This window comes from Ictidomys tridecemlineatus, chromosome 7, assembly GCF_052094955.1.
Source record: "Ictidomys tridecemlineatus isolate mIctTri1 chromosome 7, mIctTri1.hap1, whole genome shotgun sequence".
Classification (NCBI taxonomy): domain Eukaryota; kingdom Metazoa; phylum Chordata; class Mammalia; order Rodentia; family Sciuridae; genus Ictidomys; species Ictidomys tridecemlineatus.
The window spans coordinates 2,694,873-2,721,672 of record NC_135483.1 but is presented as its reverse complement, the minus strand read 5'-3'; the positions used below and the strand labels follow the sequence as shown (position 1 = coordinate 2,721,672).

Sequence of the window (26,800 nt, the reverse complement as noted above, 5' to 3'; positions counted from 1 at the left end):
CAGAGCTAGGTGACTCGGGGTGCTAGTTGACGACGTCACTGCCAGGAAGTTCTTCTCGAGCCTCAGTTTCCCTCCACTGTCTCGAGCTCTGTCCCTGCCCCTCCCGGGAGCTGCCAGAGCTTGTTCCCACAGCCTCGGTCTCACCCGCCAAGGACCCGAGGCTAGGGCTGGCGGGTGGGAGAGGGGGGTGGGGGGCCTGCCCTGCCCTGTCCCCTTCCCATGGGCTCATGGCTGCACTGCAGCCTTGGGCCTCCTGTGACTCAGGCTTCCTGGAAGAGGCCCACTGACTTGGGAGGATCCCCCCAGTCCCCCTAGAGCCCTGCCTGCCCACTTCCTGTCCAGCACTGGCCCTACTGCTGCACCATGCATTGTGGGTTTCACCTGCCTGTCCACTCTGCTCCTAACCCAGAGAGGGTGCCCCTTCCTCCTGGCACCCCACTCTGGCATCGTCTGCTGGTGCCCAGAACTGAGTCCCCTCACCCTGGCCTGGCCTTAGGATCCCTGCCAAGGCAAACATTTCTCTTTCATCTTCCTGCCTGGGATCAGCACTGAGGTCCTTCCTCCAGGGTCCTGCTTCTCTCTGGCGTGCTGCCCAGAGGCCCATCTGCTGGGAATTGCCAGGGAAAGCTCAGGGGGTACCCGGGGCTCCCAGCTGCCCCTCCCCGTGTGACCTCCCTGTCCCTTCCACTGGGCCCTAGGGAGCCACAGGGCCCGGCCCCAGCTCTGTCTGGTCTTTCTGGGTGAATCTGGGCCTGCTCTGCCCTTCCTGGGCCTCTGTTTACTTATCTGGAGATTGGGGAGCTAGGAGAAGACCACGGGGCCCCCAGCAGGCAGGGTAGGGGCTGACCAAAGTGAGTTCCTTGATGTCAAGTCACATGCACAGGATCCCAGCAGGCAGGCCCTTGCTCTTTTCCAGGCCGCAACCTTGGGAAGTGTCAGCCATGGTGCCTCAGCTTTCCTGTTAGGTGCTACTCCTGCGGCGAGCTGGGCACGTGCAGGACAGCACTGGCTGGCCCCGGAGCCTGTGCAGAGAAGGGTCACGCACTGCTCCAGAGGCGCAGTTACCATGCTCAGTTTGAAGTGTGTTCAGTGCAGGAACTTAAACAGACCAGGGAACAGCTCACTGCCATGAGCCCTGAGCCTACGACTCACCCACGGGCAGGGTGACATCTCACTGAGGTTTCCCATGGCCTTGACAGCACCCTTGGTCCCTGGGTCCAGGTGGACCCTTGTTTTTTAACCCTCTGCCATAGACACGCATCTGGACAGCGGTGCAGTCTCTCTTGGTCCCAGCACAGAGCCTTGGGCCCAGGAGAAGGAGAGTTGATGCTACCTGGCTCTGTCACCCTGTCACCCTGTGGCCCCTCTCCTGGCTGCTGTGGGGTGGGAGGGACTCAGGCTGCTGGCAGGGCCTCGGTCCCACTTCCCCTTGCCTCTCAGGAGGCTGCCAAGCCTGGCTGTCCTTGAGGGGGATCAGAATGGACAGAGAGGAGTAGTCTTGACCCCAAGAAGGACCCCAAGGCTGAGCAGGACTTGCAGGGGGCAGTAGTCACCGTTCTTGAGCACATGTCCCTCGCCTTTCTGGAGGCTTTGAGGTCATGATGGGGCAGGAAGGGGACTGCCTTGCTAGACAGTCAAGTGGACTTGTGGGAGTGGTATGGTGGTGTGGAAGGAGCGAGCCACCAGGCTCCAGGAAGAGGTGAGCTAGGTGCAGGCTGCCCCCTGAGCCTAGGGCTGGGAGGCCAGCATTACCCACAGGGCACCTGCAGGCGACCCCCATCCCAGCTCAGGGCCACTAGGCCAGCATTACCCACAGGGCACCTGCAGGCGACCCTCACCCAGCTCAGGGCCACTGGGCCAACATTACCCACAAGGCACCTGCAGGCGACCCCCACCCCAGCTCAGGGCCACTAGGCCAGCATTACCCATAGGGCACCTGCAGGCGACCCCCACCCCAGCTCAGAGCCACTGGGCCAGCATTACCCACAGGGCACCTGCAGGCCACCCCCACCCCAGCTCAGAGCCACTGGGCCAGCATTACCCACAGGGCACCTGCAGGCGACCCCCATCCCAGCTCAGGGCCACTAGGCCAGCATTACCCACAGGGCACCTGCAGGCGACTCCCACCCCAGCTCAGGGCCACTAGGCCAGCATTACCCACAGGGCACCTGCAGGCCACCCCCACCCAGCTCAGGGCCACTGGGCCAGCATTACCCACAGGGCACCTGCAGGCCACCCCCACCCCAGCTCAGAGCCACTGGGCCAGCATTACCCACAGGGCACCTGCAGGCGACCCCCACCCAGCTCAGGGCCACTAGGCCAGCATTACCCATAGGGCACCTGCAGGCCACCCCCACCCCAGCTCAGGGCCACTGGGCCAGCATTACCCACAGGGCACCTGCTTGCGACTCCCACCCAGCTCAGGGCCACTAGGCCAGCATTACCCACAAGGCACCTGCAGGCGACCCCCATCCCAGCTCAGGGCCACTAGGCCAGCATTACCCACAAGGCACCTGCAGGCGACCACCCCCACCTAGCTCAGGGCCACTGGGCCAGCATTACCCATAGGGCACCTGCAGGCGACCACCCCCACCCAGCTCAGGGCCACTAGGCCAGCATTACCCACAGGGCACCTGCAGGCCACCCCCACCCCAGCTCAGAGCCTCTGGGCCAGCATTACAACATGGGGACCTGCTAGTCCCGCCTCCCCCCCAGCTCGGGACCAGTGGGCCAGCATCACCCACAGGGCACCTCTGTAACTCACGTGGGGCACCTCTGTAATCCTCAAGGCAACCTGGTGGCAGCTGCTGCCGTGGCCCCTTCCCCTGCATGGAAGTCTGGCTGGCCCCGGCAGGTGGCACAGGTGGGGAGTGACGCTGGGACGAGAGCCGGCCTGGTGGTGCCTGCACACCTGGGCATTGTTCTTGCAGGTGGCCTGGAGCAGCCCTTGCCCCTCTTAGCAGCTAGTTAAGGGGAAGTCCTGCTGTGGCCTCTGGTGTGACCTGCCTGTCTGTGCCTCAGTTTCTCCCTCTGCAAGTGGGGACATGAAGTCCTCTCTTGGCAGATGTTGGGAGGCTCACGAGGGGCAGGGGCCCATTGGCAGTGGATGCTCTGCTGACAGATGGTGCAGACCCCCCTGCTCCCACCCGCCCCTTGATGGCCTCCGCTGACCGGCAGTTCCCACGCTGCCCAGCCACAGGAAGCCATCTGGAGGCCTTGTTTACCCTCCCCCTGGCTGCCCTGGCAGGAAGTCACCGGAAGGGCTGTCCCCAGGGGCTCCCAGGCCTGTGAGGACAGCCAACAGCTTGGGGGCCTGTGCTGTGGAGTCCCCCTGGAGCGGGGGCAGGGAGCTGGGAGAACAGAGCTGGGCAGGGCTGGGAGCCCTGAGGTGCTGAGGGCTGGAGCAGGGTCCATGTGTCCACCTGGCCTGTCAGCCACCCTCCCACACCCACAGGCCTAGATGGGACCCGGATGGGCCTCAGCCGGCCTCAGCCTGGGTGGTCTATGGGGTGGGATCTGGAGGAGGAGCCTTGACATTAGACACAGACCACCCTGGGTGGGGGCTGGGGGAGGAGGAAGTACCCAGGAAAAGGGACTTGGGGAAGGCAGCAGGCAGAGGGTGCAGCCCAGGGTACAGTGGGGGGCTTTGGGGCTCCAAGAGGCAGGGTGGGGTGAGGGAGGTGAAGTGGGCAGGCCTCGTCCAGCCCCGTTTGGGTGGTTGTGGCCCTGCAGTCCCCTCTTTCTCCCCGCCTCCCCCAGCCCTCCATCCCTCTTGGCGGTTCCTCTGGGACGTCCTCAGGTCAGCCCATAGTCTGGACGTGCTGGCGTTGACTCAGGGGCCTGGGCTCCGCCCCATAGGACATGTCCAGCAGCCCTGGCATTTGTGGCAGTCTCCTGAGCCTGAGTATGGCCCCTGGGACCTGGGGACTGTTCCCACGGACACTGCCAGCAGGGCTGCTTGGCCCTAGGCGGGACTCTGACCCAGTGGGCCTGTGGCCTGTGTTCCTGGCTGCCTGGTTCCTGTCCAGGCCTCTCCTCTGCCTTCAGGATTGGGAGGGCTCTGGGGTCAGGCAACAGGCTCCTCAGCCTCAGTCCACTCACTTCTGTCCTGCCTGTCCCCACGCCCTCTTCCCTCTGCCACTTCCCCTCTGGCTCCTGGCTCCTGGGGGCAGAGCCCTACCCTGGGACAGGTTTCCTGGGCAGCATCCCTGCAGGCCCTCCCCACAGAGGAGGAAGTGGCCTGAGAACCGTCTCTGGTGGTGCCCAGAACACAGGTGCCTTAGGCCGGTCACCCGACCTCAGCGGGGTCCTGGGTGGGCGTGCATATTCTGTGAGTCCTGGTGGTGGGGACAGCAGCCTGTGTCTCAGGAGGGTCACTGGCTGGTCCCACGCCTGCATTGGGCATGGTGTTCTGTGGTCCAGCCAGGAAGCAGCACTGGTGGCGGGGACCCCTGTCTCCAGAGGCTGTAACAGGACCCAGGACTGGCTGTCCCCCCAGGACAGCGGGCCTCTGGGAACCAGGGGCTGCTGTGGCGGTGACTCTGGAGAGTACTGTGTGGTGCCTGGTTCCTAGAGGGACTCAGCAAGTCAGTGACCCAGAGGCTCCGTGTCTTTGGAGGGGGACATCCTCTGGGAGGCAGCGGGGACGTGTGGAGGAGGGGCTGCTTTGTCCCCTGTGCCTCTCACGCCCCAGTGTGCCTGCGCCAGGCTCTCAGAGCAGCACCTGGCGCCCAGGAAGCCCTGGTGAAAGTCCCCCTCCACTGCCGGCAGCACCCACGCCGAGGACCTACTGTCTACACTGCTGGGCATCTTTGGGAAGTAACTGAAAATGGCCCAAGTGCTCAGTTTGTAAGGGTCGTCCCGTCCCCACTCTGGCTGCCCCATGCTGCCATCAGGGCCCCAGGATGCATGGGCTGACCTGCTGACCACAGCCCACAGTCCACAGGAGGACAGACAGGTCACCAGTAGACACAGTCGTGGGGTGCCCAGGGGAATGGGCAGGCTTGCTGCTGTGGCCCACAACCTGAGTTGACAGGCTCGATTTAGGATCTGCCACCAGCTGAGGGACCCTCAGTCCTGTGCGCCTGGCCTCCTGACTACTGGCCTGTTCAGCCGCGAGCGTGGTTCTTTCTGGGTGCTTAGCCATGTCCTGTCTTCCTTGAGGGCTCCCTGGGTGGTTCCAGCAGAAGGTCCTTCCTCCAGGCCCTCCAGAGTCCCTGAGGTTGGAGTCCACTCTCCTGGGATGCTCTGAGCAGTGACTTGGGTCCACCCATGAGGCGCTGTGGACATTGTCTGGCAGCAGAGGCACCAGGTCCCTGGGGGAAGGAACCAGGTGGGGAGAGACAGGCCTGCTTTGGCCACCCACCCTCAATGGCAGCAGGCTCCTGGCCAGCCAGGTCCTCCTCATCCCCCTCCACCTGTTGGGCATGATGGCCCTGCCCTGTCTCTCACAGGGCAGTTAAATGCATTTGGATACCAAGAGGCTCCTACTGTATGCAGTGCCCGCTGAGCACCAGGCAGACAGGGGGCACCATGCCAGAACTCTTGCTCTGCAGGGAGAGAGACCCACAGGCTGGTCTGGGAGGGCAGGCGATGCCAGGTGGCCAGGTGAGGTCTGGTGGATGGGGTCTGGCAGTGGTTAGTGAGATGGCCCAGGACAGAACCGATGTCTGAGTGATAAGGAGGAGGTTACTGGAGGGGCACATGCTCCTGGCCACGGGTGCAGCCAGGGTGAGGCTGGGATCGGGAGGGTGCTGGGCGGGTTGCAGGAACAGCTGGAGGCAGGCGAGGCTGGTGCAGTCAGGAGCGGGCTGTGGGAGGAGGTCAGGGTGGATGGAGCCGGTCATGGGACCTACAGGGCCAGGATGTGGCTTTTCTTTGGGGCTATGAGGGTGCCCTTGAGGGGTCTGAGCAGAGGAGACTGATCTGACTTTGGTGTCACCAGGTAGGACACAGGGCAGGGGCTGGGATACCTGGGTGTCAGGGTGGAGGCTGGCTCTGAGTAGATGCTGCCTGGTGTTGTGGTCACTCCAGGTGTCCTGCTCTGGGGCAGCACTCTCCTTCTCACCCGGCAGCCACCCAGGGCTGCTCTCCTGGGGACTTGAGGGACTTTCCATTTCCTCGCTTTGTACTGGACTCAGGACTGTGGGACCCGCAGTTCTGAGCCGCCTGCCTCAGGCCTCTGTGGCTCCTCCCACTGCCACCTTCCTGGGCCCCAGCTGTACCTTCACTGAGACACCTCCCCCTTTGCTCTTCTGGGTCGGATCTGTTAAGACAAGAAGGGACAGTGTGTCCAGTAGTGTCCTGTGGGTGTGTCATCCCAGACTGCCCGAGGATGACCCGACTCTGGGGATGTCCACCCACTGTGTGATCAGATAGGGCCAGACTCAGTGGTCAAGTGTGAATGGACTCACATGTGGCCTGCACTACCCTGCAAGCCTGTGGCCAGCTCAGTCCCTTCTTTCCCATCTTGGTCCAGTGCTCAAGGTCCCACAGTCTGAATAGCCTCTGGGCCCCAGCTTTGCCTCCTTTGTCTGTCCGCTGACCGCTGACTTCCATGACCTTTGCCCCATGCTCCGGTGTGCTTTAACCCTTCGCGTGCTGACAAACCCTCCCCTCTTTGAAGGCTCACTCTGACAAGTCCTTCACCTTCTGAGCTTTCCTAGGGAAGTGGGCCAGGCCCTGGCAGGGTCCCTCTGTCCTCATTGCCTGGGAAGTGCCCAGAGCCTCCCTGAAGCCCACTTTCCCTAAGCAGCCTGCCAGGCCTGGGAGGGTCGGCCAGGGGTCCCAGGTGTGGGCTGCCTTCTGCTGTCCTGCTGTTTTGCTGCAGCCCCTCCCACCTGCACTGGCCAGGCCCCAAGCTCCTGATCCCTCTGTGTGTCCCCGCGATCCTGCTCCCCAGGTCCCAGCAGGACCCAGGGTGGGCCTGTTTGGTCAGCCACGCCCTGCCTCCCTGCCCTGACAATGTCCCGTGCACCTGGCTGCGTCCCCATGGCGAACATCAAAATGCTCCTGGAAGTGACCCAGATGTCTCCGTGAGGAGCGCAGAAACAAAGCATGGCGTATCCAGGCGGCGGGGTGTGACTGGGCCACAAGGCAGAACCTTGACACGCAGGCTGGTGTCTGTCCCCATCCATGTGAAAGTGCCTGGAATAGGCAAACCTTGGGACTGAGGTGGTCAGCGGTCACAGGTCTCTGTGGCCGTGATGGTTGGAGTTGGTGGGAGGAGCACAGCCACTGCTCCTGGGCACACTTGCCATCCTACGTGGACAGCGGCGGCTGAATCTCCTCCTGCTGGAATTTACCTCTGTGGAGAAGCATGAGGACAGCCCTGCAGGCGGGGAACAGGTGCTCCGGGGTCTGTGGGCAGGAATGACGGCCCTCCAGCTGCTGGGGAAGAGCAGATGCCCACAGCTGCACCCCGAGGGTCTGGTGGGAGCGCCAAGTGGAAAGGAGGTGGGGAGTCCCTCCTGCCCTGGCCGAGCCCTGTAGCTGGGGGGAGGGAAGGGCAGAAGCTTGGGGACAAGGTGGCCTTGCTGTGTAAGGCACCCACCTCCTGTGTGTAGCCCCATGGGACGTTCTCCTTGTCTCCCTGTGTGTCCCCAGAGCCTGGCTGTGGCTAAGGCCTTCTGGTCCCCAGGTCCTGACCAGTAGCCCCCTCCTGGAGTCCTTGTCTGGCCCTCGGCAGGCGTCCATCTGAGCACGGTGCTGCCACTTCAGGCAAGTTCCCTACCCCAGAGGCCACCCTGAGGCTCTGCAGCTGGCAGGACCGACCGGCTCCCGGAGGGCTCCCCCCACCCCTGGCTGGCACTCCCTGGGCTAGGGACAGGACGGAGGGCTGGGGAGCCCAGCCTGTGCCTGCCTCCTATTTGCCTGGGGCCCAGGGCCCGACCTCCTTCTACCTGTGCCTGCTAGGCACCAGCAGCAGTGTCAGAGGGCACGGGAGGGAGCAGGCTGGGTGTCCCCCAGCTGAAGGACGTGCTCCTGGCCTGTCCTTCAGGTTCTCCATAAAGTCCTCCTGGGAGCCCCGCCTAGCTCCCAAGAAAGGCTTCCCCCAGGCAGAGCCGGCGGCTGCCTGGCACCTGCAGCTCAGCCGAACACCCACCTCCCGGGACTGCCCAGTGACCCCCTCCTGCCCTCGCCTGGGAAGCTGCTCTGGGACATCGGCAGGGCTGGCAAGGGATTCAGGGACAGCAGTGAGCTGTGGCTGCTGTCCTCCTGCTGCCCGTGTAGGCGGGGTGTGGGTTGAAGCGCTGGTGACCCTGCCCCGTGTTGTTGCGTCTGAAGGTCTGTGAATACCCTCGTCACTAGTGCCTGGTGTCGAACACTCCAGAAGTCCCAAGTCCCAGGCTCTGACAAGTCCTGCAAGAACTAAGTCCCCTGAACCCAGCCTACACTGTGTGGGTCCTCTCAGGGCCCCTGGGGGGTGCCAGGCCCACCGTGGGGTTGAGGGACTCAGGCCAGGCCTCTTAGAAAGGCAAGGGTCCCCAGGTCCCAGGGGACCACCTAAGACAGCCTCAGGAAGGATGGCTTCAGAGAGCTGGTCTTCAGCCCGGCAAACCAGGGCACAGAAGGTGAGGGACGTGCCCCCCCCCCCCCGCGGCTCTCAGTGGGTGGCCCAGGGGTCAACAGGCCAGACCCCCATGTGGTGACACTCTGTGAGGGATGGGCTCTGGGCGCAGTGGCACCGGCTGAGCGAGGGTGTTGAAGAGACATGGGTCAAGCCCAGGGTCAGGTGATTGGTGGGAGTGTCCCCTCGCCTGGGAGCCTTCCTGCCTTGGACTTGAGCGGAGGCCACTGGGGTCAGGGACAAGTTTCAGGGCTCTCTGCGGCTCAGGTTCCTCATGTCAGCTGGCCACTGGTGCTCGCAGGGCTGAGGTGGGGACTGTGACCCAGATGATAAGTGGCCCAGGGGAGGCTGCACCCAGCGGGCCCGTGTGGGCACCTCTGGGCGGGCTTGTGGGGTCTGCCTCTAAGGGCCTGGCATGCCTGGCGTGCCTGCACGAGCACGAGGTGAGCCATGTGGCATGAGAACCCCAGCCGTGTCCTGCCACTGGGCGCCCACCCCGCCACGTGCTCTGGTTGGAGCGGCTGAAGGCCTCCAGCAGGGCCCTCGTCATCTCAGGGACCAGCTCTGCTCTGCCCTACCCTGGTGCCCAGCACAGGGCATGACCTGGTGATGACCTGAGTCCCCCCGGGTTCGGGCGTGAAGCCAGCACGCTGACCGCTTCAGGTGTCTGGTGGGGAGGGGACTCTGTGGGGAAGGCCACACACAGCGCTCCCCGCAGGATCTCTCTTGCTCGGAGGCTGTGGCTGCGTGGGTCCCCCCACCACACCCCAAAGTGCCCTCACCACCAGGCCAGCCCAGAAATAGCCACGACCTTCCCGGCCAGCGTGGCAGCCCTGGGGCAGTGGCCTACGTGCCCGGCTGAGCCCCTCGCTGGGCTTGCTGGCTATTTTGGACGTGGCCTCCCAAAGCCAGGTCAGAACACTTTCCCGCGACTCCAGCAGGGCCCTCTGACGTGTGTCCACAGGGCCTTGGCCAGCGGCCCTGGCTCGCTCTGTGACCTCAGACCCCTTCCTGTCTGCCTAGCCTCAGGGACCCTGGACTCTGGGTGGGACTGGGGCGGGGGTTCCTGGGCTGAAGCAGGTGCCAGGTGCTGGGCCCCCTGGATCCCGACATGACTGCAGGACTTGGCAGAATACACAGGGCGTGCCCATCCCAGGCCAGCTCTGTGACCCCTCCCAGCCCCTCAGACCTGTCACTGACTGCACAGCCATAGCCTCGGTTTCCTCATCTGTAAAATGGGTGACGGGTGCTTTCCAGGGCTGCTCTGAGGGACACGGGCCCTGCTGGGACCCTGCACGACCATTACACAGGGATCTTTGGGCCTGCACTCTTCGCAAGGCTGTACCCAGGCTCGGGGAGGGACATCCCAGAACTGATGGGCTTGTGAGCTGGGCAGTGGCCGATCGTGGATGGGGGCTGTGGGAAGCTCATGGACCTGGGTTCCAGTCAGACCACAGCCGCCTCCTCTGTGACATGGGCGGAGGCCCACAGGCCTGCTGTCCCGGTCAGGGCTTCTGGTGTCGTGCAGAAGTGCCCACCCTACCATGTCTCAAGGTCCTGCTGCCGGGTGGGACCATAGCTTCCTGCACCGCCTGCTGACTGGGTCCTGCAGGGGAAGTGAGCCCAGGGGCTGGGGTCAGTGGGGGCCTGGCTCCCCTCCAAGAGCAGAGCTCCCCTCCCAGGAGGGGCTGGGTGGGATCTAACCCTGCTCCCAGAGTCGGGGTCAGGCACCAGGGAGGGGCCATAGGACCTGCCTAGTGCTGGTGTCCCTCCTATGATATGGGGATCCCGAGGAGGAGCTGTGACCTCCTTCCATGGAGAGGAACTGTAGGCCCCTGGCCCTGGGCACGTGGAATCCAGCAGGATTTTGGGTCCTTTCTGCTGAGTGGCATGGCTGGAGCCCGCTGTGTACCTGGCGTGCCCCTGGGCCACTATGAGGACTAGCCTGCTTACCTGAGGCAGTTGTGCTGTCAGCTGGGAGGGGTGCCACGATCCCTTCGGAGTGCTGGTGACAAGGCCAGAGAGGCCAGGAGACGCCTTTGGGTCCACTGTAACACACCGGGGCATTCTGAGCACCTGGTGAGCATGTGCAGTGGAGGCCAAGGCAGGCCACCCCAGGTGGGTAGGACTTTCCTGAACAGCTCAATCCTGGCCAGCAAGAGAGACTGCTGGGTTGTGGAATGCACCTAGATGCTGCTGCCAGCATCTTACAATCAGAATTCTGGGCTCTGAGGCTGGACTTGGAGGCCTGGTTGCTGCCCTGTGATTCACTGTGTCTATTGAGGTCCACTGGGTGGTACCATGTGTGTGGCACAGGAGGGACAGAGGCTATGCCTAGTGATCTAGGGACCCTGAGTTCTCAGGAACCCAGTCAGGGACCTCCTCTGGGCCTCTATGTTAATGGAAGGGGTTTGTGGGGGACAAACCCCCTCTTATAGGCCATTATCTTTAAATGGATCTATGAAACTCCATGTCCTCTGGTCACCATTGGGTGGCACAGTGCCAGGAGTCGGCACCAGCCCAAATGGGTCCCAGGAGGAAGTCTAAGACTGTGGGTACTCAGGTCTGATGCCAAGGCTAGGGCAGTTTTCAAGTCTGCCTCTAACCCTCTAGGATCCTGGAGCTGCAGAATTCCTGACCCGATGCCCTGTACTCTGGAATTCCAGCTCATAGCTGGAAGCTGCTGCCAGCATCTTATAATCAGAATTCTGGGCTCTCCAGACAGGGAGGCCGAGAGCAGGGAACAGGGGCCAAGGTCTGTGAACTCAGCTCCCAACTGCCTGGGCTAGCCTGGCTCTGTGTGCAAACACAGATGGGGCCCTCATTTGGGTTTGGCTGGGAACCTGCATATATACAAGGGTACCATTTTGGAGCCCCTGTGAATTCAGCATCTCTGTCCAAGACCAGGCTGGGTGGCCTCAGGGTGAGTGGGAGGTTCCACCAAAGGCTCCCGCCCTCTGGGGCCCTGGACCTTAGAAAGGTGAACACTGGGTCATGAGGTCCCTGGAGGTGTTGAGGCAGGTGCAGTGGGGCGGGCGCAGCAGAGGGCAGCACTGCTTGGCTTGGTGCCTCTGGGGGCTTGTGGGCCAGGCCACAGCAGGGCAATGGGTTCCTCTTCCTGGCGCAGGCGTCTGTTCTGATGTGTACACATCTGTGTGCATGTGTCAGTGTGTGCACGTCAGAGCGCCCCACTTGGGCCATGTCCATTCTGGGTTCTCAGTCACACTGGGAGGCAAGGGATGAGCACTAGACTGGGAGTCCTCACTGGGCTGCTGGCAAGAGGCTGCCCTTGCCTCCAGGCCATTTGTGCATAATGATCCCAGGTTAGCAGCTTCTGTGGGGCACTACACAAAGGACTTGTTGCGGGTCATCCAGACAGATTGGCCTCAGGCTGTCCCAGAGAGAGGGGCAGGAGAGGTTCTTATAGGGAAGAATGGGAAGAGGTGGCCCAGCAGGGTCGGGGGAGAGCCCAGCAGGAGGCAAGGCCAGGTGGCAGAAGAAGTGTCTTGTGCCTGGCAGGGGCCCTGGGTGCCTTGAGGGGCAGAGAGGTGGAGGGCTGGGCACTAAGGAGGGCTTCAGGCACTGGCCAAAGTGCTAAGGAGCTGGTCCAGGCCCCATTGGGAAAGGCTTCTATCTGGGGAGTGGGTGTGGGCAGCAGGCAGGCAGACTTGGGGAGACAGACCATGTGGACGGGGTGGCTTGGCAGGGGTGGTGCAGTCACAGAGCAGCTGTTTTGGTGACAGAGGTCAAGCCAGGTCTTTAGCTAGGAGTAGCCCTGCTGCTCCCCAAGGGGTGCAGAATGTGCATGAACTCTTGGTAGCTCCTCTGCCCCAGGGGCTCAGTCCTGGGAGGTGGCCTGGCCTGAGATACCTTGCCCCAGGACCCTCTGCTTCAGGGTGGCAGGGCCAGCATCCTGATGGGAGGGGCAAGTGGCAGCTCTGGGAAGCAGGAACACCCTCTTCCCCAGCTGGTGGGGTTCCCACTTCCCGCGGAAGGAACTCAGTGAGTGCTGGGGAGGCGGTGAGCATGGTAGGGGCCTGGGTCGGGTGGGGGAGCAGCACCGCTTGTTTCACGGAGGAAGCGATGTCCCCAGGATGAACTGAGTGCGCCAGAGCGGGCTCAGGGCCAGATCCAGGCTGCTCCCTACAAGGGCGATCCCCAGCCCCTGAGTGTTTCTGGGTGGGAGTGGTAGGCTGCAGTGAGTTCCGTGCAGGGAGGACAGGCCGGGCCCTCTTCCCAGTTGCAGCCCGCGGGGCAGGCGACCCTGGGCTATGTAACCCCTGCAAGGGTCATGGCAGTGGGGCGGGGCTGTCCCAGCCCCTGGGGCCGCCCCGCGGCCCGCCCCACTTGGGAGGGGCTCTGTCGCTGAGCCAGCCAGGGTGCCCGCGCGCGCGGGCGTCTGTGATCCTGGGGGCTGCCCTGCCCCCGCTCTCCCGCCCCAGCCTTTGCCGCTAAGGCGAAGGCCGGCGAGGCATAAAGCCGGAGCAGCGTGGAGCTGGAGCGCAGAGGACTCGCCGGGTGAGTGTCGCCGCCTGGCGGGCCTGGGTGGGGGCAGACCCTGGCAGGCCCCAGTGTGGTCTTCATCTCAGGTCTTGCCAGGGGCAGGCGGGGAGGGCGCCGCCCTGGTGGCCAGAGTGGAACTGTCTGGGCTCAGAAGCCGAGCTGTGCATGGGGAGCCTCTGCTTTGCTGTAGCCCTTTGCACCCTGCGAGGTGCCCAAGCCCCGCCCCCCACCTGGCACCAGCCTCCGTGGCTGTGCATATGTCTCCTGAGAGCTCTGTCGCCCCACTTCCTGCCAGCTTCACATCAGAGGTGGGACAGGACCCCTGGTAGCACAGGGACTGGAGTCCTGTGGGCGGTCCGGCCTGGCTCTTTGCCTTTAGGCAGTTTCTGTGTCCCACTGCCCTATTCTGTTTGGTGAGATTAGGATCAATACTCAGTGACCACATGGTTTATCCCTGGTCACTAGTTCCTTCACTAAGAAAGCTGCTGTGAGCAACTGCTCCTGGACAGCTATCATGAATGGGACTGTCCTGGGTCACTCTGGTACACGGTTGGCCTTGGAGCACTCGGGACTAAACTGGCCTGGATCTGGGGTTGGAATGGCCATCAATTGAAGGGCTGGCTGTGAGCCTGCCCTCTGCAGCTGTGGCATGGTCCCCACAGCCCTTGAGGCTGGTGAGCCCTTCTTTTCAGAGTGGCTGGGTGGGTGAGAGCTGTGGACGCCTCCCTGCAGCTGGTCAGTGGAGGACCTCAGGATGCTTGACCTGTCAGGCTTTGAGCTCTGTGGAGGAGGTGCTCATTAGGGGGAACCATACTCACTGTTGCTGTGTGGCGTCTGCTGTCACCTTGGGTTAACAGGTGGATCCCTGTGAGGTGCTCCAGTGTGGCTGGCTTTCCAGGTGGGTCATAGCTGTGTGCAGAGCAAGAGTCCCTGGGCTCTGAGCGGACACTCTGGGAAGCGCAGTGGCTAGGCATCCTTGAGAGGTCCCTGGCTGCTTCTGCCCTGCGGGCCTCCTTGAGCATCTGAAGCCTCCCTGGGCCTGCGTTCTGCACGGAGGAGGAGGCTGTGTGATTTGCTGGGGTGGGAGAGAAGCAGGCAACATGGGTATGGAAGCAGAGAGCCAGGTTTTGACAGCTCTGCCCTCCATCAGCCCCTGAGAAAGATGGGCCTCCTGGGCCTGGGTGGGCCTCGAGACCTGTGCAGGGCGGCGCGCTCATGGAGATGCGCCAGGAAAGGGCTCTGAGCTGCCGCAGGGCAGGCACTGGTGTGTGCTGTTGTTTGGTGCTCTGTGGAGAGTCTGTCCCCCACCACGGAGGCCCTTGCAGTGTTTGGGGTACGGGCCCACCGTCTGCCTGAAGACCACCTCCTCGAGAGGCCCCATGACTCTTCCCTGCTGTGGCGACTTTCTGTGGTCCAGCTTTCCCCTACTGTAGTCCCTCACCTGGTGACCGAGGTCTCCCACTGACCTCCACCTGGCTATGTTCCCTGAGGTGGATCGTGGCCATTCACTCACCCCTGACTCCAGCCAGTGCCACGTGGGGCCTGGAGCCCAGAGGTGCTCAATAGGTGAGCATGTGAATGGGACGTGGCAGGGGAGGCACAGGCCTGGAGACTACTCTCAGGCTGCTTAGGGGAAGAGGCACTGGCCTCATCTCAAGTGTGCAGGGGTGTGTCTGGGCAGAGAGACGATGGTGCCTGCATGGGTGACTCCTGCCACCCCTTCCTCCCTGGTTCTCCTATTAAGAAGCAGTGAGCCAAGCTGAAAAGCCCAGATTTGGTTTGTAGTCCATAGGGAGCCATAGAAGGTGTGTGAGCAGTGGTAGAGCCAAGGCTGCATCTGTTTATTTATTTATTAGTTGTAGTTGGGCACAATACCTTTATTTTATTTATTTATTTTTATGTGGTGCTGAGGATCGAACTCAGGGCCCCACACGTGCTAGGCGAGCGCTCCACCGCTGAGCCCCAGCCCCAGCCCCAAGGGCCGTCATTCTACCTGCAGCCCTGGTCTAGGCTTCGCGACGCGTGTGGGTGGCTGCCGGGTGGGTTGGCAGATGATATGGCCCCTGGTTCCCTATCTAGTATGGGTTGGAAGTGGCAAAGCTTACTTACCAAACCCAGATTGGCCTGCCCTGCATGGCAGGGACACATGGGTCCTTACCTTGGTCCCGCCTTGGTGGAGGGCTGGTTGGCAGAATGCGTTACTTCTGATAACTGACAGCTCTGTAAGGGAGTTGCTGTTCTATCCCATCGTATGGATGAGGAAACTGAGCATCCGAGAGGACCTGTGTTGGTTGGACTCTCCCTGGGGGGAGGTGTGTGAAGCACAGCGGGGAGAGACAGGCCCTGGCAGGGGCACAGGGAGGGCCAGGGGCTGGAGGTGGTGGGGGGCACTCCTCAGGAGCCACAGGGGTGTACAGGCAGCTGGTGTGGAGGAGCGGGCAGCGGAGCTGACCCTGTGTGTGGCGAGGGTGGGGTGAACCACACAGCCCAGTGAGGGGTGGCACTGGTACAATGCCACCTTCTAACCTGTACCCATAGCCTGGGAGAGCGGGGTCTCTCGGAGGAACCAGCCCCAGGCCTGGCTCCAGGGACCAGTTTAGTCCTGAGTCCTCCAGGGACCCACACGGGCACCCCTGGCACCATGGCTGCCTGCCCACCCTGCTCCCATTTGTCCTGTCCCCTTCTTGTCCTGCCTCTGCCAAGCTCCGCTGGTGCCTGCTGCGGGCGGCGCTCAACCATAGGTGGAACAGGACGATGAAGGGATGCCTCTCCCCCGGGGTCCTGGGGTCTGGGCGGGAGCAGGGAGGCCAGAGGGGCTGGAGGGAGGAGAAGACGCCCCAGCCAGTGCTGACCTTGGGGAGGGCAGAGGGCATTGTGGGTGATGGAAGGGGTCATCCTGGTCAGTGGTGGACGGTCCTTGGTCCCTGCTAGCTGTCAACTTCAGCTGGTGCCGTTGGAGGCCAGAGTGGTTCAGGGTGGGCCTGGCAGGGCCTAAGGGGCCAGGAGGTTTGAGGCCCTGGTAACTGTGGGCCTCGCTGTCTGTCTGTCCTGATGCTCTGTGCTGTGGAGCCCAGTGGCCTTGCCTGTGACTAAGCTGGGTGCCCATCTGCCTGCCTGCCCACTGAAGGGTCAGTTGCCTTCCCCAGTCTTTGGTGGAAAAGGGGCCTGCCCAGGCAGTACTGGTGGCTGGTGACACTGAGGGTGGCCTTGGGGAGTGGATACTCTTGGTTGGCAAGTCAGTGCCCCCTGAGCACTGTTAAAGCCATGTGTGTGGCGAGGGTGGTCTGCATGGCAGTGGCTGAGCTCTGGGGACTGTCCTTGCAGCTGGCAGGTCTCAAGGTGCTTGGCAGGGAAGACAGGTGCCTGCCCCCTGGGGAAACCCAGGCTGGCTCCCTGTGGCTGGCCCAGGCACCCCATGACCAGCCCAAGACCAGGCCAAGCTGGCACCACCCTGGCAGGTGGCTTTCCTCACTGGCAGCATCTCCATCTCTGGAGGAGTCCACAGGCCCCGAGAGGGTGAGGGTACACGGAACCAGGTGGCTCCTGGGCGATGTGACTCCAGGTCTCAGGGGCATGCCCGTCTGGCCCGCTGGCCAGCTCTTCCCTGACCACCTGCCCAGCAGTGCACCTGTTGGCTGGGCTTCTGTGCAGGGGCTTCTCACAGCCCCCTGCCAGCCTTGGTGCCTGGGAGTGCCCAGAGCACACTGTTGAGCCCGGCAGCTGCCTGAAGGCTGCCGATGCGCGGCGAGTGCCCCATCCCAGGACGGGTGCAAGATGGGCAGGTGGTGCGGGTGACCTCGGGTGCTAAGATCCCGTGACGGGTTCTGAACGTTTCCCAGATTGGACCTCTGCCCAGAACATTGGGTCTTTCCCTCCACAAGCAAGCAGGAGCCCTCTTGGTGCCAGGGCCTGTGCGGGAGGTGAGAGGAGGGGTGGAGCTAAGGACCTCTGTCCCTCCTCCTGCTAGGCTGTCCCCTGGGACCGGGACACCCCGCACTCTAAAGGCATGAGGCCAAGGGAGAGGGGACGGTGCAGAGGTAGAGGGGGCCGAGTGCCTGGTTGGTGCAGGGCACCTCTGTGCTGCAGGGCGCAGGAGCGGGGGCCTTCCTGGGGGTGGGTGAGGCTGGCCTGCTCCAGTCTCCCCTTGGCCCCAGCAGTGGGCAGACTTGGGCTCGCTCTGGGAGCGTTCCAGGAACAGCTCCTGCCATGATATAAATAGTCTTCTCCCAAGGACTTGGTGCTAGGCCAGCTGAGCAGGTGCCCCCCAGGCCTCCCAGAGGTCCCAGGCCTGGGGCGGGGCCCAAGGTGGGGACAGTATGCCCGCCTTATTTGCAGCAGGAGGGGCGCAGTGGTCGTTGTCCTGGTCCCGGCATTCCAGAACTCACTGGACTTTTCACTAAGAGACCCCTCTCCTGTGAGGAAACGGAAGGGGCGGGCAGCGTGTCCTGTGTGCTCTCTCCCAGAGGGCTGGGGCCAGGAGGAGCAAGGCCTGGGGCCAGCTACCATCCTTCTGCCTCCTGGCTGGGTTACTTGGGCAAGTTGCTCAGCTTCCCTGTGCTGCTGTTTGGTTGATACACTGTGGCCAATGTTGGTACCTTGCTGGTGGGGACAGTGAGTGGGTGGGGGCTGGGGCTATCTTTGGGCAGCAGGTGTGCAGATAGACGGTGGTCAAGGTGGGAGATGGGGGGCAGTGAGTGCTCAGAGCTGGCCCGTCCCCACCTGTGGCTCCCGGGAGGTGCTCTGGTGGTGGTGAGCTGAGGGCATGGTGTGGGAGTCGGACCCCAAGGCCTGCCTGCTGGGCTCAGCGAACTCAGGAGGGGAGCCCTTGCCAGAAGCACTCCCCTGGGACTTCTGAGCTGGCTGGGCTCCTGTGGTCCACCCAGCATGGACAGAGCCATCCCACCCCGACTGCTCGCCCAGGTGGGGGTGGGAGGAGGCCAGAGTGGCAGACATGGCTGATGGGATGTTCTCTGGTGTGTTGTGGGGAATGCCTGGAGGAACTGAGTTCTCTGCTGGCCCCTGGCCAGCCCGCTCTTGTGCTGACTGCTGATTGCAGGGGCCAGGCTGTCTGTCTGGGAGCCAGACGGGGAGCAGGGTTCCCAGCAAGGCAAGGCCCCTGGGGACCCTGTGTGCTGGGGGCTACACGTGCCCTGTTCCAGTGATTTGAGGGCCTCTGGGGGCCAGGACAGGCCTGGTGTTGACCACAATGCTAGGCTCCCCTCTGGTGCCCAGAGTCCCAGGAGCACTTGAGTTCCCGGACACGGTGCTCTTGAGAGGCAAAGCCAGGACATGTTGGTGGGAGCAAGTGGGGGACCCAGGGTAGGGCTTTGGAGGGCTTGTGCCCAGAACCTGGAGATGGGTGGGGCTGGAGACCGCTCCCTGGCTGTCTTCCTACCTGGTGCGACCCTGAGGCGCCCCTAGGATCTGTGCCTGTTTCCTCAGCCATGAGCTGGGGATGATGTTGGTGTGAGAGTAGCCAGCCCACAGGGGGCAGCGGTGTGTGGCACATGGTGGGTGCTGTGCATGGAGAGTCTCTGGGTGTACAGCTTTCCATGTTGGGAGGCCGTCCTCGCAGTGCGCCTGGCCAGCTCCTCTGGACCTTCTAGGAGGGGACCCTGTGCAGCCCTCCCTCCTCTCTGCGCTAGGAGTCCTTGCTGGCTGTGGGGCCGCGGGAACCCCCAAGGTCCCAGAGAGGCGCTGGCGCGCTGCCTTCCCGCACCTGGCCTTCCTCTCGCTGCCTCTCGCTGCCGGCTGGCCCCCTAGTTAGTAGCTGTGGGCCGGGACTGGGGCTATCTTTAGGCAGCAGGTGTGCAGAGCCCGGGAGCCGGGTCGCCGGCCGGTCACCGCCCACCACGTGACGCCGGGCGCTATAAATAGCGAGCCGCTGCTCCGCCTCTGCCCGAGCCGGCGCCGCGCGGGAGGGCACCTCTCGGGTCTGGGCGCAGCACCAAGGCCCTGCGCATGGAGGCGGCGGCTCGCCTGCGGGCGCGGGTGAGCGGAGGGGGCGGGCGGCGGGACCCAGGCCCTCCGATCCTCCCAACCCTCCCTGGCCCTCCAAGACCCCAGCCCCTCCTGGAGGACGCGGTGACCTCGCGTGCCAGATGGGAAAAGCCCCTGGGCGTGCGCCTAGACCCAGTCCCCATCTGCCTTGTCCAAGAGGAGGCCGGGCTCCACAGGCTCAGGCCTCCCACCCTCAGTATCACACAGGGTCCTCGTATGCCCAGGCCCCCAGCAGCCTGATAGATTCAAACTCCTTAAGGCCGTTCTACCTGAATGAAGGAGGTCACTTCCTGAACCTCGGTCTCCTCTGTGCTGGGGTTTAGAGCTTTTGCGTCCTAGGTTTGAGGTTGAGGAAACCCATTTAGCTGGACGCCTGGTCTAGCCAGGGCCGAGAGTATCCTTCCATCTCTCTCTGGCCTCTTAGCTCATCTGGCAAACAAGGACAGAGTGGTTCTGGAAGTAGCAGAGGGCTCAGGGGCACTGCCCAGAGGAGGCCCAGCCGGGGTCCCAGGAAGGGAGGGCCAGAGGGAAGGAGGGCCTTCATGCTCGGCAGGGCTCTCGGGCCTGGGTGTGGGCGTGGTGGGCGTGGTGGCTCAGCCAGCAGAGAGGCTGTGATGGTGGCTGGCACACGGCAGCTTGGGGCATGGGTGGCCTGTGCCTTATAGAGCTGGAACCGGGGTTCAGCCCGTGGCCTGCCCACTGCTGGTCCTGGGGGTCCTGCCTCTATTCAGATCTGGAGTTACTGGCACTGGTGGATGGTAGGTGGCAGTGGCTACCCACGTGGGCCACAGGCCTTGGGTCAGCCCTGCTGGGGGCTGTGCAGGGCTCTGGCAGCCCGTAGCTTCAGATCCCCTTAGCCCTTGCCTCAGACATCACCAAAGGGAGGTACTGGGGGGGGGTGTCCCCCAGGTAGGTCTGAGCCAGCTGTTTGCTCCGGCAGTGGACTGCACCTCACTGCCCTGTGTGTGGAGCTGAGTGGCGTGTGTGGCAAGAAACCAGTCCAGACTGGTCCAGCCTAGACCTAGATCTGTGACCCCATTCTGGCCTGGACTCTGAACCCTGACCCTTGGCCCAGCCCAGTGTAGCCCCTGATCCCTGCAGGCCTGTGACACCTTGAACCCTGGAGTGGTGAGAGGCTCAGGCCCTTCTGCCTGTGCAGTGGTGCTGGCCCAGGGAGCAGGTCTCCCTGTGCTCAGCCCTGTGGGCACTGCGGTTAACCCTCAGGAGAGGCCCCTGGAGTCTGTGGCCTCCTCGGGCCCTGTTCCTCCTCTCCTCTTGTCAACAGGAGTGTGGCTCTGGCACACAGGCGTGTCCCAGGGGCCTGTGTTTGTGTGCAGCGCAGCAGCCGCTCTTCTCCGGGGGCTCAGGGTGGGTGCTTGTTGAGTGGGCGCAAGCTGGGGCCTGGCTGCCTCAACCAGGAAGGGTTCCTCTGCCTTCCCCCTTCTGGGGTTGCCCCTCCCGCAGTTTGGATCCTCCCAGGGCCCTGGTGAGGGCAGGGTGTGAGCACCTGCCTTGAGCCTGGGGCCGTGGGGCCTCCGCCCAGGGGCGGGCAGAGGGGGTGAGGAGTCTGCACCCCTTCTGCACAGCCAGAGTTCCGGACAGTAAGGCTGTGCCCACAGCAGGGGCAGAGTGGCGCTTCTAAGCCCAGGGCCCCAGGCTGGCCTCTTCCTGCACTCAGCCTGAGGGTCGGGAGCCCAGCCTCCCTGGGTGGGCTGGAGAAGGGGAGCTGGGTGGGGGCAGAGGTAAGAAGCAGGCTAAGGTGGACGAGGACTGTGCCCGGCCCTTTCTTGGGCAGAGGCAGAGACTGTGGGCAGACAAGCGTGGTGGGGTGAGGTGGCGAGGTCTGCTGAGCACAGGGCACAGTGGAGGTCTGTGGAGGCTCTGTTTGGATGCTCACTGTGCAGGTGGGAAGCTGAGGCTGAGGCCATTGACAGGCCTGTGGGTGGGGAGGGGGCCAGGTGCCCCTGGGGACCCCTGGCCTGGGTGCTCTGGAGCTTTAGACCCTGAGAGGGAGGGAGGCAGGTGTGGCTGGCCTTGTGTCCTCCGGCAGTGCCCTTCCCCACAGTGACCCATTGTGGCCACCTAGGCTGTCACCACCATGGCAAGACCTGGCACTGGTCCTGGGCCTGCTGTCTGCAGAGCACCTGGAGCAGAGTGGGCTTGTTTACCTCTATGCCTGGCTGCCCCGGCTGTCCGTGGTCCATGGAGTGGAGACCCCATGGGGCAGGAGACCATAGGGGCCTGACAGAGGCCGCTGAGGCAGCTCATGGCCCGTCCTCACTGTGCCCGAGTACCCACTGTGTACCCACAGTTGGCCACTCCAGAATGATCTGTGCTCCGACATCAGGGGCCAGGAATCCCCAAAGAAGACCACGACTGCTCTGGCGTGGGCCGGTCTGCAGGCCCAGGTTGCAGCCTGGGGGCCTGGTCTCTGCTGCCACAGATGGACCCATGAACTGCTTTTTGGGGTTCAGCATACTCCTGGGGCTGTCCTCCCTTCCCCTGTTCCTCTCCACCCTGTCCTGGTGTGGGTGTCCTGTCACCCCAGGCCCTGGGTCAGCCCTGGCAAGAGCTGTCCTTTCTCATGTCCTCACACAGGGAGACTGAGGCCGAGGAGACCCCTCAGTTCCTTCTCTCTCCTCCCCAGACGTTGCCTGCCAAGGCCCAGCTGCGGTGGATGGAGAGGCCCTCGGGGGTCAGCCCTGTGTACTGCCGTGCCCAGCATCTCCACCAGGCCTGCTGCTGAGGAGCCCCTGCTCTGGCCCTCACCGTTGCCCCCGCCTTCCCATGGCCCGTGCTGCCAGGCCTGGGGCCCTCGCTGCCGCCTGAACCCCCTGCCCCCCTCCAGGATCCGCCGTGCCCCGATGGGGTAACGTGACCGAGGCCTCGAACACCAGAAGCCACAGCTGCTGCCTGCCACCCCACCCGGGCTGCTGGAGCTGGTTCAGTTCAAGTTCATTGACCTTTGGTCCTTGGGAGTTTGGGCCACCTTTGAGTGAGCGGGGCTCTTCACCACCCACGGATGCAGAGAGTCCCCGCAGACACTGCCCACAGCCAGACTCACTGTGGGTTTTCACAGTTTGTTTTTTGGTGGTCAGTATTTTTGCCCACTTATAATTACCCAGCTCGGAGACTCAGGAGTTTGGAGTTGCCTATTTTACTTTGGGGGGCTGTTTTTATTCCTCTTCTTCATTTTTAAGGGTCAGGTTTTCTTTTTTTTTTAATTATCCAGGTACTGGGCAGCTTCCTCCCTCTCCCAAGTATTTGCACAATATTTGTGCGGGGTGGGTTTTTTGGTTTTTTTTAAAGAAATCCTTTCTTTCTCTCAGATAAGTACAGGGATCTCATCCTACCTTGTTTTGGGGGCTGGTGGGGTTTCTCTGGTGGGTCCCGGCCCTCTACCTGCTCCTGGGGAGGAGGCATGGCGCGTATGAACCGACCCGCCCCCGTGGAGGTGAGCTACAGGAACATGCGCTTCCTCATCACGCACAATCCCACCAACGCCACCCTCAGCACCTTCATCGAGGTGAGTGGGCCTGAGTAGATGGTGGGGGGGTGTCTAGCAGCTTGGCCAGCTACGCTCAGAGGTGTGGACAGGCCAGAGCTGGTGGGATGGACTATGGCTGTCAGCACCCAGCCCTGTCACCCTGTTACAGGACCTGGGAAATGGAGGGGTGTCCTGGTTATCAGGATGAGGGCTCAGGGTGTGAACAGGTCAGTGTGTGAATAGGTTAAGGACACAGTATGTGACCAGGATGAAGGCTCAATGTGTGAACAGGACGAGGGCTTGGTATGTGAATAGGATGAGACAGGGCTCAGTGTGTGAGCAGGATGAGGGCTCAATATGAGAGCAGGATGAGGGCTCAGTATGAGAGCAGGATGAGGGCTCAGGGTGTGAGCAGGATAAGGGTGCAGTGTGAGAGTAGGATGAGGGTTCAGGGTGTGAGAAGGATGAGGGCTCAGGGTGTGAGCAGGATAAGGGTGCAGTGTGAGAGTAGGATGAGGGCTCAGTATGAGAGCAGGATGAGGGCTCAGTATGAGAGCAGGATGAGGGCTCAGGGTGTGAGCAGGATGAGGGCTCAGTATGAGAGCAGGATGAGGGCTCAGGGTGTGAGCAGGATGAGGGCTCAGGGTGTGAGCAGGATGAGGGCTCAGTATGAGAGCAGGATGAGGGCTCAGGGTGTGAGCAGGATGAGGGCTCAGTATGAGAGCAGGATGAGGGCTCAGGGTGTGAGCAGGGCCTAGGTAGTGTCTTCAGGTGAGGCTGACACATGGCCTCTCTCCTGTCTGGTGCTACCCCTCTTGTTTTGCTGAGGGCTCAGTTTGTGAGCAGGATGAGGGCTGAGCATGTGAGCAGGATTAGGGCTCACACGTGAGCAGGACAAGGGCTCAGTATGTGAGCCGAACCTGGCCTCAGTGTGTGACCAGGTTGAAGACCCACTGTGTAGCCAGAAGCAGAGCTTCTGGTCAGGGCGCAGTCAGGGCACAGTCAGGGCACAGTGGGTCAGGGCACAGTGGGTGGCCAGGATGGTGGTTTGGAGTGTGGTCAGGGTGAGCTGGGCGGTGGCTTCCTCCACTGAAGGTGTGCCCAGGGCCTCTGAGCCACATCCTATTCTACTCCTTGTGTTATCAGAATAGTCGGGTCTGGTGTCCCCATCTCATGACCAGCAAAGCCCAGTGATTCCTTACCACTCCTAAAATATCTACTGGGAGCAGGTGGGGTTGGTGCTGGCCTCTCATGTGTCCCCAGATATAAATACCCCGTGTCTGGCTGTGAGCTGCTGTGACCTTTGGGCTGGCTGTGTGGGTCTTCCCCATGCTGCTCAGGGTCTGGCTCCCTTCCTGCCTGCTCTGAGGCACCCTGCCCACCGAAGCCTGCTTCTCCCTGCACTGGACCTGTCCGTGCAGCCCAGGCCAGGAGGGCTGCTCAGAAGTGGGCCAGGGGTCCGCCTCTGCCACGGGGAGCCAGCAGAGGTTTGCCTGGAACGGGAGGCCTGGTGAGAGCCAGGGTCCTGAGCTCCAGGGAAGGGAGCTCATGTTCAGGGGCCTGGCCCAGCTGCTGAGCCCGGGTCCCAGTGAGTGTAGGTGGGAATGCCTCCTCCCAGGGGGCCCAGGCCCACGTGACCTGGAAGCTCAGGAAAGGCCACCTGCCAATCGCTGGGCCTCAGAGTCCATCTCCTGTTCCCCTCCTGACTCTATCCAGGAGCTTGAGGGGACCCAGCCCTGCAAGGGGACCCCTGGGGAATACAGTCTGCCCTGGGAACCCTGGTCAAGGGGTCCTGGGTGCTGACCCCATGGCCCCTGCCCTTCTCCTCCTGTCCCCTTGCCAGGACCTGAAGAAGTACGGGGCCACCACTGTGGTGCGCGTGTGCGAGGTGACCTATGACAAGGCCACACTGGAGAAGGATGGCATCACTGTGATGGTGAGGACTGCGTGGCGCTGGGCACGTGGCCGCCGTGAGGCAGGGCCTGGGTGGTGTCCTCGGGGAGGCTGGCACGTGGCCTCTGGTGCTACCCGGTGTTTGTGCCTCAGCCACAGGCATGTGGGCACCTGGAGGGAGGCCAGGGTCTTGGGACATGTGACCTGGAGAAGGAGGGTGCGGGTCCCAGAAGCCACCACCTGTCACAACCCCTGCCTGGCTCCCTCTGGGGAACCACAGCTGGAGGTAGGAGGGTCCCTGGTCACATCGTTGCTCCTGCCCGAGACGCACTGCCGGGACTGGACCTGGTCCCCCGCAGCCCTGCTTGGAGGAGGCCACGGCCTCACCTCTGCCGGGTGCGGGCTCAGCGGGCCCCTGCCCGGGTTCCTGAGCAGCATCGGGCAGCCGGCTCCTCTGCGGCTGCTCCTCCCAGGGGCCTGCCCTCTGCCTCCGGCTGCCTGGTGCTGGGCCCTGGGGAGGCCCCTGCGGAGGCTGTGGCAGGAGCTTGGGCTGTTTCCTTGGCTTCTAAAGCCCTGGGGTCCAGTTGGGGGAGGATCTGGCTGCCGTGTACCTGGGGGTGGGCCTCGGGGCAGGCCCTAGAGCCAGCTCTGGGTCACCTAGCTCGGCAGACGGCAGCTCCCCAGAGCAGGGCCTCCCCACCTCAGGATGGGGCTCGGTGCGGGCTGCCCCGTGCCCCAGCCCCAGGTGCCCCAGGCCCCAGCCCCAGGTGCCCCGTGCCGCAGCCCCAGCCTCCTGTCCTCAGTGCCAGCTACCCCTGGTCCCCTGCAAGGACCCTGGTGTTGACAGGTGTCGCTGTGTGTAGGGACCGCCCTTGGAAGTCGGCGTGGTAGAGTGGCACTTGGGGTCAGACAGGTGTGGACTGAAGCCCGCTGCTGCTTGTTCAGCCACGACACCCGCAGGGCTCTAGCACCACCTCTAGCACAGGGTGCTGCCCCTCCCTCCAGGAGGAGGGATTTGGGTTAGACCCAAGACAGCAGTGCCCTGGATGCCTCCAGGAGCTGCCCTGCCTAGACCTGGGGCAGGGTGAGATGACCCCCAGGGTCGCTTTCCAGCAGCCCCAGGGAGCCCATGCGGATTCACCCTGGCACGCGGCGGTGCCAGCCTTGGCCTGGGCACCTGCCTCACCACAGTGTCCACATCTCTGTGCTCACTGTGGCGTGCTCAGGGCTGGAGGTTTCCTGGACACTGCCTGCACCTCCCCAGGGCACAGGGGACAGGAGAGCGACACTGAGCTTCACAGCAGAGCTGACCCCTGGGGGTGGCCGGAAGGCCCGCCAGCCTCCCCCATCAGCCTCCCCCGCCAGCCTCCCTCCATCCCACATGTGGTGCCCTGGGGGCTGGGGACGGAAGGCACGTGGCAGCACATTAATGTCGCTGCAAGGGATGGGACTCCTTAGCCTGTGACTCTGAGCCTCTTGGGTTGCCACAGCACACAGTGGACAGGATGGTGACCCCAGGACCACAGTCAGGGCATAGGACTGTGGGGCTCCCAGCAGGGTGTCTTCAGGTGACCCAGGGCGGCTTCCTGGAGGAGGGGTCAGTGTACATGAGTCCCTCCCCAGCAGGCCCCTGGGGTAGGCAGCCTGGGCCCAGGGCCGCCTGGCCACCCCTCTGGTCTTGTCTGCAGGACTGGCCTTTCGACGACGGGGCGCCCCCGCCTGGCAAGGTCGTGGAGGACTGGCTCAGCCTGCTGAAGGCCAAGTTCCTGGGCGACCCAGGCAGCTGTGTGGCCGTGCACTGCGTGGCGGGCCTGGGACGGTGAGCAGCGGGTGGGGCCGGGGCGCGGGGTCCCAGCCTGGGCTTGAGATCTTGCAGTCTGTCTCACGCTCTGATGTGGGACACGTCATGTGACCTTCCCCGAGGGGAGATGCCCCAGTTTCCCTCACAGCCTGGCAGGGAAGAAGTGCTTCTCGGAGTCTGACCTGACTCCCACCTGCTGTGGTGGAAACTGTCCCTGCACCTGTGCAGGGAAGGAGCTGCCCCGTCCCCCCCCAGGCACAGACATCTCCTCTTAGCTGGGGCGGCGGATTCTTCCTGAGGGAGGTGTAGCAGCCTGGATTGGATGGAAATCACCCAGGCAGGGCATCTACCATTTGCAGAGGGCAGACCAGACAGTGAGGGTGGAGAACCAGCTTTCGCCGAGGCCCGCTCTGAGCTGAGCGTCTCCTGGCGCATCCTGGCTTAACCCTCCCACCACACGTTTCACCTGCCTGAGGCACAGAGAGTTCGTCTCAACTACCTGAGGTGGCACAGTAGACAGAAGGGGGCGGGCTTTGGACCCAGGCTT

At 63.2% G+C, this 26,800-nt stretch overlaps 1 protein-coding gene across 5 annotated transcripts in view; it reads left to right on the top strand.

Moving 5' to 3' along the window:
• Ptp4a3 (protein tyrosine phosphatase 4A3) overlaps nucleotides 1–26,800 on the top strand; it is a 41,247-nt gene that overhangs the window by 12,745 nt on the left and 1,702 nt on the right. For 2 of the 5 annotated variants that reach the window (XM_078016622.1, XM_078016620.1), the window contains exons 2-4: nucleotides 21,720–22,598; nucleotides 24,403–24,495; nucleotides 26,141–26,271. In XM_078016622.1, the coding sequence (XP_077872748.1) occupies nucleotides 22,494–22,598; nucleotides 24,403–24,495; nucleotides 26,141–26,271 (329 nt within the window). In that variant the 5' untranslated portion in view covers nucleotides 21,720–22,493. Of the gene's footprint in view, nucleotides 1–12,946; nucleotides 13,088–18,951; nucleotides 19,064–21,719; nucleotides 22,599–24,402; nucleotides 24,496–26,140; nucleotides 26,272–26,800 lie in introns of those variants that run through there. The other 3 variants (XM_040293580.2, XM_078016621.1, XM_078016619.1) reach the window with 3 other exon arrangements.